At 38.0% G+C, this 12,044-nt stretch overlaps 1 protein-coding gene across 1 annotated transcript in view; it reads left to right on the forward strand.

Annotated features, from left to right (window-relative positions):
* Positions 1 to 3,339: 3,339 nt before the first annotated feature.
* Positions 3,340 to 12,044, forward strand: part of PTCHD4 (patched domain containing 4) — a 226,460-nt gene continuing 217,755 nt past the window's right edge. Inside the window, exon 1 of the mRNA XM_006881923.1 lies at positions 3,340 to 3,814. Coding sequence (XP_006881985.1) covers positions 3,511 to 3,814 — 304 coding nt within the window. The 5' untranslated portion in view covers positions 3,340 to 3,510. The remainder of the gene's footprint in view (positions 3,815 to 12,044) is intronic.

Below are 12,044 nucleotides of genomic sequence, written 5' to 3' on the forward strand. Positions count from 1 at the left end.
TCTCCAGAGAGACACCATTGCTCTTCAGTACTTTGGAGAGGTCCCTAACAGCAGACTTTCCCATGGCAATGCATCTTTTAATTTCCTGGCAACTGGTTCCAAGCGTGTGACTGTGGAGCCAAGCAGACTAAAGCTGTGAACAAAAAGACTTATATTGGGAACAGTAGAGGATCAGAAAAAGAGTGGAAGACTTTCAACAAAATGGATTGACTCAGTGACTTTAAGAATGGGCTCAAGCATGCCAGAGATGGTGAGAGTGGTACAACACAGGGCGGGGCTCAGATCTTTTGTTCATAGGGTTGCTGTGTATCATAGTTAACAAGATAGTGAATAAGGTGATTGAGTAAATGGCATTAATAACATATACTTTTCAGTAGTATTTTCCATTTTGTTGTTATTAGGTGACTTGTGTATTTTGTTTTGATGTATGCTGTGGAGCAACATGAAAGAGAAAATAATTTTATTTGTTACTTTGATTTAAATATAGTAGGAAAAGTATGTCTTTAATGGAGTAAATTTTAGTGAAAAATGGAAATTAGACAGCTTTAAAAGGAATATCAGCAGCTAGCCAAACCCAATGAAAACCTGTTATTTAAAATCTAAATTTCTTCTTCCTTAAAATTTTGACTTTTGGCCAGACACATTATCAGCACCCTCTTTGATCCACAGTAATCTCCAAATGAGGCCTGAGGGATGCATAAATCTTTTTGCCACTGTTGAAAAATCCCTGAAAAATCTTTTTGATGTAAAAAATGAGTAAAGACAGAGCTGTGTATCTATAAATTCCTAGATAAAGCTTTCAAAATACTTTCTCTTCCAAATAATCATAATCCCAGTCAACATCAAAGATGGACTTTCAACAGATTTGAAACAAGAGTGGAGCTGAAAACTATACCAAGCCTGAAGCAGTAATAAATGAGGCAAATTGAGGAACAATTTGGGCCGTAATGAACAGTATTTCAGCAATCTCAGTGCCAAGACAGGGCTCCTATCTCCTTCCTCCAAGCTGTCTACCTTTCCACTTGCAGCTCTTTTATTTATTCACAGAGTTGAGTCAATAGAAAACTTCGGGAACCTATAAGCAGAGTTTCAGCTAGTTTTTATAAAGAAAAGTAATGATTAAATTACCAAAGCAGTCGTGGAAATTGGAAGACCCTAGCAACATGAAAACTCAAATAACAAGAAGTCCCCTCGAAAAGAATGCTTATTCCAAATAATTTGGTCATTTAGAATTAGTCAGGTTTCACTAAGTAGTCATATTGCTTCTTTTTGACACCAAAGAAAATAGGGAGATGGAGTGATTGTGAAATTTCTCTTGTGGAACTCTCTCAATCTTGCTAGCAGCTCTTATAGATTATTTATCCTCTGTGTTTGCAGCCCATTTTCAAATGTAATCTTGTTTAGGTGTACTTTCAAATTAAAATACAAACATCTGCCTCAGATACAGGTATAGAAATTATATAAATCCACAGTAATTGTTAAAACTGTCTATTGTAGTAAACAATTCTATACAAATATTCATGGTTTTAACACTGCTGAAATTGATAGTTCAAGTTTGATAACCTTCCATAAAACTATCTCTAAAAGGAAGTGTTTCCTGGTCTCATATTTCTTTTTCAATCCTCAAGAGGTAAATATCTTGTCTGTTCCAGTAAAGACAATATACCTCTATGGCATAATGTTACCTTACTTTTGGTCTTCACCAAGTACCTCCATCACATAGCCAGAGCCCTTTCTCTCACACAAAAGAACTCAGATGAAGTAGTCCATAGCAGAGTGCTTTGCTAACTAAAAGATTTCAAAACTCTGGGGATTTGAAGCCATCAGTGGCTTTGAGGAATATATACAGTCTCTGTCTATTAATATTTCCAGGGAGCTCTGGTGGCGTACTGGTAAGAACGTGTGCTGCAATTGCAAAGACATGTGGTTCAAATGCAATTTACTGCTTCTGAAAACCCACTGGAGGGTCAACTATGAGTTGTTTCTGACTCGATGGCATACAACAACAACCTATTAACATTTACAGCCTCAGAAACTCGATAGAGGATTACTGAATTGGCTCTGGCTCAATGGCAGTAACCTTTTTTATTCTGTAGCCAACTTGCCATAAGTTTCATATTCCACCTAACATTAACTGTCATTAAAGTACACAGCAATTGTTGCAAAAAAATGGATTCCAATTGACTAAAATTTCATGCAACTATTACTGAGTTCTTTCTGAGTGTCCGCAAACACCAGTATGCCTTTTTCTGAGCCTCTATAACTAGCTCAGTGTCCACCTTAAGGACAAATGCTTACGTGTTTTAAAAGAAGAGTGATTGCTCCACTCAGTCTCTGGGGATCTTGCCTATTTTGCCTCATGTCAAACTCAGAAAAGAAGATGATTTTGGGTAAGCAAATCTGAAAATGGTAGTTTCACTTAAGGGATATGTCCCCTGTCATGTGTGGGAAAGTTTCAGCCTGTGCTTGAAGCAGGTGTTTGCAGGGTGCATTGTAGTGAATGAACAGGTGGTCATATAGTATGTAAATAGTGTGTCATTTAATACCTTTAAATCAATATTTTCTTGTGTGCCATCAAATCAGAGTGACTCAGAGCTGACCTTCCAGAGAGTTTTAAGAGCAGTAAATAGCCCAGGAGGAGATTGTCCATCTTTCTTCCATGGAGCATCAGCTGGATTCAATCCATGTTCCTTTAGGTCGGCAGTACAGCTCCATTAAGACATCAGAGCTCCCAAATTAATATTAGGGAAGAGTATATTTTTGTCTATGACACTCTGATAAAAAGTTGCACCCCATAAAGTAAAAAATGTGTCGAGATGTGTGTTTAGGGGGTGTGTGTGTGTGTGTGTGTAATTGTGTGTATGTTGACCCTAGAAATTTTGGCATGATTTTTATTGAATGGATATTTATTTTACTTTCTGAAATGTTGTTAGCCCATGTCATGCTTCACTTTTGGCTGAAACTGAGTCAGAAAAATTTATCTCTGCTTTAAGGATTTATATTAGATTGTTAAAAAGGAAATGATGGGAAAGAGACTATGAGTGGAATCAAGAGAATATTTCTGTACATTTTCTATGCATGTGGCAAGTCTTGTACAGCTTTGTAATACTCTTTGCATCTTTTCTAATCCTGATCATCTTGCATGGCATCACATGTAGCTCAAAAAGGTTGACTATGAAACCCCAACCTGCCCCTCCACCCACATCAGTTCTGTGATTGCTGGAGCCTTTTTCTGCCTTCCTTGCACTCTTTCACTTAGAATATAAGAATCCATTCTCTGGAATGTGCATCCCACTGGTAACTGAATTCTCCCCTTTTTTTTCTGTTTTCAAGGATGGGAGGAACAGTTTTATTGGACACCAACTGGGCGGGGTAGTGGAAGTGCCAAACAGCAAAGACCAGCGGGTCAAGTCAGCCAGAGCCATTCAAATCACCTACTACCTCCAGACCTATGGCTCTGCCACTCAAGACCTCATAGGGGAGAAGTGGGAGAATGAGTTCTGTAAGCTTATGAGGAAGCTCCAGGAGGAGCACCAGGACTTCCAGATCTACTCTTTAGCATCCTTTAGCCTCTGGAGAGACTTTCATAAGACTAGCATCCTGGCCAGGAGCAAGGTCCTGGTGAGCCTTGTGCTGATTCTGACCACAGCCACCCTCTCCAGCTCCATGAAGGATTGCTTACGCAGCAAGCCCTTCTTGGGCCTCCTGGGGGTGCTCACAGTGTGCATCTCCATCGTCACCGCTGCAGGGATCTTCTTCATCACTGATGGAAAGTACAACTCCACCCTGCTGGGAATCCCGTTCTTCGCCATGGGTAACTATCCATCCTTGTGGTAATCGGATTCTTACCGGTATGGGGCAAGGTAGTACATTTCTTGAATTCTCAGGTGAAAATCTATTTTCTTTTGCATTGTTGTTATCTATGTGGTTATATCAAGTTTCACTTTGGGGTGGTGTCTGTTTCATTGTATTGAAACTTGCAACAAATTATGAATTGACCAAGCTCTCTTTCTGTTTATATCTGGGTATTTAATGCTGTGAAGTGTTGTTAAGTTATATAATACTGGAAATGTAGTCCGAGATTTTCAAAATTATTAGTTGGAGCATTATGGGTCTACATAACTTTACCTTTGTGATTCATCTCATTGATTTTGTTGTTGGGTGCCTTGCCTTTACTGTCACTCGTAGCATAGTTGTTGTTATGTGCTGGCGAGTTGAGTATGAATCATAGTGACCCCATGAACAATGGCTCTGAACCCTGCTGTATTCTCTGCCATCCTCACCAACCCTGATGTGCTAGGGCTCATTGTTACAGTCACTGTGTCAATTCCATCTCATCAACGATTTTCCTTTCTTATGCTAACCCTCTCATGGACATTTTGAAATTGATATTGGTTAACTGTGCTGTGTTGGGATGAACATTTTGAGACCATTGACAAATTCTAAGAACTCTTTTAGTGAACTTGGTATCACGTTCAGCCTACAGTTTTTGCTGTACATGTACTGCATATTTCAATCCCTGTATAAACGGAAAGTTCTCCCAGCCATGTAGAATTCATCTACAAAATGATACGTTTATGGAGGGGTAGGGGGTCTGTGTTCTGTGTGTGTGTGTGTGTGTGTGTGTGTGTGTGTTTGCTTTTACAAAAGAGATGACAGCTAGGAAGAAAAAAGAGTGATCCTTCATCAAAACTAATGCGTCTTATCAAAAAAGAGATGATGACACAGATGTCTGGTAGTGCAGGTGGCTGTGTCAGTTGTGATATTATTCCCTATGAAGAGATTGATGTGTAAAAATGACCTTTAGGTGATGAATTGACATGAGCATTAGAGTATTCAGCTAAAAAAAAGAATAATTTCCTCTCTTTGGGCTAAAATATGCTCTAAATTACAGTTTTATTGTTAAATATAAAAGGTCCAGGCATACAAAATCTAGATGATTAATATGCTGTCTTTCCATTCTTCTTGACTAATACTTTTTTTTTTTTTTCACAAAAATAAAAGAGGGTGATTCTGCAGAGTTGATGTATATTGTAGCTTCTGGGATTCTCTATCTGAAAACACAACTTTGCTGTGACCCTGGTCAATTAGTTGGCCTCCTCCAGCCCCAGCTTCTTCTATGAAATAAGAACAATAACAATACAGTTCTAGATTTGCTTATTGACTAGAATAGAATAGAGCTAAAGCCAAAAACCCATGGCAAATGTATCTCTATCTCTATCGCTCTCGCTCTTTCTCTCTACCTCAATAAGTTTTATCTTTATTTTGGTATCATAAATACAGTCAATCAAATGATGGACAAGAAACAGTCTTTCAAGATACTAAGAGTTTTGTGCTAGCTTTGACAGCACTTACACTAAAATTGGAACAATACAGAGATTACCATGGCCCCTGTGCAGAGATACCGAGAGTTTTCCTAAACTTAATATAGAGAATTCATGCCTTTGAGCTGTGGTGCTGGAGGAGAGTGTTGAATATACCATGGACTGCTAGGAGAACAAACAAGTTTGTCCTGGAGAGGGTGAAGCCAGAATGTTCCCTGGAGTCAAGGATTCTGAAGCTTCTTCGTCTGACATACCTTGGGCATGTTGCAAGGAGGGACTGGTCGTTGGAGAGGGACATCATGTTTGGCAGAGTGGAGGGACAACACAGGAGAGGAAGACCTTCGATGAGATGGATCGATTCTGTGACTGGAGTGGTGGGAATGAGTGTGTTTGAGATGGCTAGGTTGGCACAAAATAGAATGGTGTTTAGAGCTCTTATACATAGGGTCACTATGAATCGCAAGCGACTCGATGGCACAAAACAACAACAACAACTGCATATTTATCTTATTATTGAAACACACTTTTATTTTTCCTTTGTCAGTGAAAATGGTGGTCTAGATTTGAACGTTTTTGGGATTTTTTTTTTATTCTGTTTCATGACTTGAAACAATAAAAATCAACAACATGACTCACAAATAGGACATGGCTGATTCTAGGCTTAAAAATTTTATGTTAGTGCTTATTTGGATTTTTCTAAAAAATGGTGATAAGCTAATAAAGTTATGGAATGATTTGCCTGAAAAGATAGAATTATATATTTCACATATTATGATGAGGCAACTCTGGTGGTTAAGTTCATAGGGAGTTGCACTACTAATCCAAAGGTCACAATCTTGGTGATTCAAATCCCCCAGTGACTTCTTGGGAGAAAGACAGACAATTTCTGATGTAGTTTATATCCTTATAAACCCAAAGGAAAATCAGCTATGAGTCAGTTCCAACTCAGCAGCAATGAGTGAATGAGTGACTCTATTAATGTAAATAGTTATCTCTGTTAATGTTGAATTAGAACATAAATATTCTAAAGTACAGTAGTGTTTTTATTCTTCAGACAAATAAAAAACAATTAACAGGCATAGTGCGGAAAAGTCTAGACTCTGCAGTACCTATTTTTCTGTCCTCCTGAGGGTCTTGAAAGCCATAAAACAGCCATGAGTTGAGCAGTGTAGATACAGGCTGTATCTAATCCTGTAATTTGAGTTTTTAAAATGTTCTGAAAATAAAGACATTTTGTCTGTGCTCTGGAAACAAAGCAACTAAAGGCTTATAAATATATACTTACTTAAGGTTTTTTTCTCCATTAAGGGGAAAACAGATTTCCTTTCTTCCTCCCACCCTCCATTTCACCCTCTTTCCATTCTTTTCTCCTTTTCTTTAGATAAAATAACTTGTGGAAAAGATATCAAAATTAAGAAGTCATGGAATAAAAAGAGCATTTCATAAAGTAAACCTAGGTTCTCAGTATAGTGGTTTTGCCCCAGTTTTTCACATATGAAATTAAGAATTTAGACTCTTTAGGCTTACATTTTCTAGATCATATAATAGTATTCATTTCTTTCGCCTTTTGAAGTTTAGAATTATTCATGTCTTTATACATTTAATCTCTAGCTTCCTATGGTTACTGCCTAATGTTAATAGATTGGAGAAAATATAAAGGAAGAAAGTAAACAACAACTATGAGAGAAAAAAGACTTCAGAATTGGAAAAAAAAATAATATCACAGCCGTGAAAAGGTGGTGAGGTGGAATGTGATACCAAGCATAAGAAAACTGAGGTGACAGTATGTATAAATCTACTGGTGGTGATCCAGTCTCTTTTGAGAAGAGATATGCCAAAACACATGCAGATTTCCCAGGAACAGAAGCTCAGAAGAGACCAGGGCCTTCCCTCAGAGCTGACAGAGCAAGAAAGCCTTCCTCTGGGGCTGATACCCTGAATTTAGACTTCTAACTTACTAACCTGTGAGAAAATACTGTTTTGTTTGTTAAAGCAATATACCCTTGTGGTATTTTGTTACAGCAGCCGTGAATAACTAAGACAAATGGCTATGTAGAGACTATTTAGAAGATAATTGCAGAATCTACATGGGATATAGTAATTGTTTAGCACAGCCTGGTGGAAGTGTCAGTAGGAATTTGAACCAGAATATATATTTAAAAATACAACCGACTAGATTTGGTGAAGGACTGAAAATGGTATATAAGAGTAGCCAAGTGTGACCACAAGGTTTGGTGACTGAATATCTAATACAATGCAGTTGTCACTTACTAGAATAAGGAATTCATAGGAAGGATAAAGTATAGAGGAAAATTGAGAGTTAAGTTTGGTTTGTTTGTTTGCTTACTCACTAGAAATATCTATTAGGTTTCTAAATGAAGAAATGTAGAGCTGGCTACAAAATACATAGTGCATTCCAAGTTACAAGGTAAAATCTAGAAATCAGTGCTTGAGATGTAAGTTGAGAGTTGTCATAGAATAACCAATACTGAAAGCTATGGAATCTCCTGAGATCAGTGAGACAAATAAATAGCGATTAAAAGAGAAAATAATTGGAATTGGAGCTCTGGGTATCCTAATGCTTTATCGTGTGAAAATATGAGAATGGTTCCTAAAATGACATGCAAAAGATCAGATAGCAAATAGGAGGAGAACCAAGAAGAGTAGTGTCTCTTTAGCCAAGTAAAAAGATTTTTCATGAAAGAACAAGATATTAATTATGCTAAAAGCTGCTGATAAAATGTGCCTGGTGAGAACTGTAAATTTGGTGTTTGGCTTGGCAACATGAAGGTCATTTTGACCTTAGCAAGAATGCTAAGAATTAAAGAGTAATAGAAGTAGTTCAGTTGTGTTTGGAGATAGAGGAGAAATGAAGTTAATGAGTTAAAGTAATTGATTCAAGGAGTTTTTGTATTGTCATTGTGTGTGAGTGAATGAATTTTGACATGTAATTAAAGACTGTGAGACAGAACAGAACTGCCTGGAATATTTATAGGAGGGAGCTCTGGTGGATAACGCATTGCACTGCCAACACTAACGCAGGCAGTTCGAACACACCAGCTGCTCTGTGGAAGAAATATGGACAGTCTCCTCCCATCCAATTTACAGCCTCTGAAAACCAGGTGCAGGGTCAGTTCTGAGTCAGGTCCGACTCAGTGGCACATAACACCACTGACAACAGTCCTCACAGGAGGAATTTTCTAGGTATGTTGTTCTTCAGAGCAGCTGTTGGAATCAAACTGCCAAGCTTTTTGTTAACAGCCATGCCACCATTGTGCAACTGGGGAAATACTAAAAGGGAAATATCTTTGCACTGATATGAATGTTAAATAGTGAAATTAAACTTTTGTAAAGCGGAGAGAGAAGAAAACCATAGACACAGGATTACTGAATAGGAGAGATGAGCCTGAATTGCAGTAACAAATGAAAATACTGACTTTATATAAGATATAGGAGATTCATCTACTATAAGAAAAGAACAAGTTAAATATATCAACATATCTGTATAGACTGTACATATTAGATGTAAGTTGCTGTTGCTGTTGTGTGTCGTGGAGTCCGAACCAACTCACTGCAGACTCTCTCGCAGGTTTTTTTGGTGTGTGTGTGTGTTTTTTAACTTAAAAAAAAAATTCATTTTAATGAACATTTACAGATATTTTGGATTTTCGTTTATTCATTGTTGCACTTTTTTCTTTACCCCCCTCCTCCCAGTTCGCTCTTCTCTTTGAAAAGCAAAAGATAAACTTCTTCGTTGGTACACAATGCCCCCTCCCTGAGCCTGCCCTCCATTGCCCCAAATGCACTCCACTATGCAGCCTTAATTCTGGATTCCTAGATAATCTCAATATGCTATCATATATCACTTTTAAACTGTTCTCTCCAGCAGGTTTTTAGAGGCAGTAAATCCCGTGGGAGATAGCCCCTATTTCTTTCGTGGATCAGTTGAAACTGTGCCTGTGGGTTGGTAGTGTAACCCTTTACCATTTCACCACCAGAACTCCATTATTAGATGTAAAGTATGTCAAAGTGTTTTTCTCTGCATCTGCATTTACAAGAGAAATATGGAGTAATTTATCACCTAAAAAGTAATTTTGGAAAAGGAATTACTGATTTGGGGAAAGTGACAAGAATTTAAAACAATCACTTAGAGAAATTAGAGAATAAAGTAAATAAGAAAATTTAGAAGGATAACTTAGGCTCTTTGCTCTTGAGTCAGTTCTGACTCATGTGGTGATTGTTCTGTGCCATTGAGTCATTTGCGACTCATAGTGACCCTGTGTATGACAGCTCTGAACCCTGCTCAATCCTGAGCCAATTTCATTGTCTCTGATACACATACCCTCATTACCTCAGTCACTGAATCCATCCATCTCATCCAGGATCTTCCTTTGCTGTGCTGTCCCATCACCTTTCCAAGTGTAACATCTTTTTCCAAGGACTGGTCCCTTCTGGCATCATGCTCAAAGTATGTGAGACTTAGCTTCAAAATTCTTGACTCCAAGGAGAAACAGATCTTTGCCTCCAGGACCAACAGATCTGTCCTGGAGTACCTTCTCCAGGACAGACCTGTTTGTTCCCTTAGCAGTCCATTATATGTTCAGCATATGACTCATATCAGTCCTCTTATGGGGTTTGGAGGCTGTAAATTTCATGGGAGAAGATTGTCCTTTTTTTCTGCAGAGCCACTGGTGGATTCAAACCACCAGAGAAGCTCAGCTTTTGGGTTAGCCCAACATCTCCACAGGATGTGTCAGCAAAATTCCCTCCAGAGAATAACTAGCAATCACTCAAGGCCCAATTAGAATCAGTCTTCATAAATGCAGAAGAGAAATCAATCAGCAAAGCTGCTTGATTGGGAGAGTTGATGAGAAAATTAGTTGAATTCAATCATAAAACAATTCCAGAAAAAAATGAGAGGGTTTAATATGTATACAAAGAAATAGTTACAAAACCAGATAATGAGAATTATGATAGTCAGGATTAGCTAGACTGGTTGCTTTTCAAATAATCCCTTGACCTTATAGAACGAAGTTTTATTTCTTGCACATATCACAGTTTGGTTCATGGCAGATAATTCTTTACAAGTTCTTCTCCAAAAGTTACTCACAGATCTGAGATGTTTTTATCTAGTGTTACAGATTCTTAGAGTTTATGTTTTCAGCCACAAAAAGTTAAAAAGTAAATTACATTTACTCTTAACTATTTTTACACAAAACACAATACATTCATTTCTTGTCACAGTCTACTGGCCAGAATTAGACACAGCTATAATATTATTGCAAAGAAATTATAAAGGAAACGAAGATATCCTTCACCATAGCCTTCGTATTTTTTAAAAGCCCGATTAGTTGTTACTGAGTTGACTTTCAACTCATTTTGACCCCATATACAGTGGAACAAAATTTTGCCTGTCCCTGAGCCAATCTCAAGATGGTGATTGAGGATCACACTATTATGACCTGTGGTGTTTTAGTTAGCAGACTTTAGGAATTACTTTGCCAAGCCTTTCTTCCTGATTTGTCTTACTCTGTAACTCTGTTGAACTCTATTCTACACCATAGCAACATACAAACATCCATGGACGGATGAGTGATGGCTATGCATAAAGTACTTGTCTGAAAATCTAACCCAGGTTGCCAGAATTCATGCTTGGAAAAGGAGAATTCTGTCACTGAACTACCAAAGCTTATCACCTTCCAGCAGAATAAATAGCTCAACTTAAAAAAAAAAAAAAAAGACCAACAGCAACAACTCGTTGCTCTTGAGTCAAAACTAGCTCATGGCTCACCCTTCAATGGGTTTTCAGAGGCTGTAAATCACACTGGCGGTTATTGAACACACTTTTTTCATAGCTCAGCTGATGGATTTGAATTGTCTTTATTGAGGTTGACAATTCAACTCCTTAGCCACCAGAAGCTACTAAGATACAAATATTAGGATTCTCTATGGAGTCAAAGAACTTTGCTCTAGCATAACAAACAGCACAAAATGTGATGATGGTGGTTTCGTTTGCTGTGGAGTTGGAACTGACTTATTGCTGATGCTCTAGCAAGTTTACAGAAGCACTAAATCACACGAGAGTAGATTGCTCATCCTTCTCCCAAAGAACAGGTGGTAGATTTGAACTGCATACCTTTGGAATTGCAGTGCAGGTTCTTACAACTAGGCCACCAGTATCCCCTTTACCACAAAATGTAGGGGTACAAAAAGCAACCATTTTATTATGTTTATATATTCTCTGGGTCAGCAATTTAGAAAGAGAACAGTGGGATCAGCTCTTAACAATTCCACAATGTCTAGTGCCTCAACTGAGATAATCCAGATGGTTGAAGATGGTTTATGTGGTTGAGGGCCAGAATACCTGGGGTAAGAACTACATCCAAAATTGTTTCTTTACCTATGTGGCCTGTATGGAGCCTGGGATATCTGAAGAACACTCATGTGATCTCTCTGGCATGATGATATTAAGGAAGTTAAATTTCTTATATGACATCTTGAGGTGGGAAAAAAAAGTGTTCTAAGAGAGCAAGGCAAATGTTGCAAAACTAACCTAGTCACAAAAGTCATGTAACATCACTTCTGCCACATTCCACCAGCTGCTATGGCCAGCACAGATTCAGAGATGAGTAATTGGAATCCACTTCTTCATAAGAGGGTTGCAAGTCACATTGCAAAAGAGTTTGTAGAATGTGAGCCACTTGTGTGACTATCTTTGGA

The sequence above is a fragment of the Elephantulus edwardii genome, unplaced genomic scaffold, assembly GCF_000299155.1.
Source record: "Elephantulus edwardii isolate Elephantulus edwardi_28Jun2011 unplaced genomic scaffold, EleEdw1.0 scaffold00017, whole genome shotgun sequence".
Classification (NCBI taxonomy): domain Eukaryota; kingdom Metazoa; phylum Chordata; class Mammalia; order Macroscelidea; family Macroscelididae; genus Elephantulus; species Elephantulus edwardii.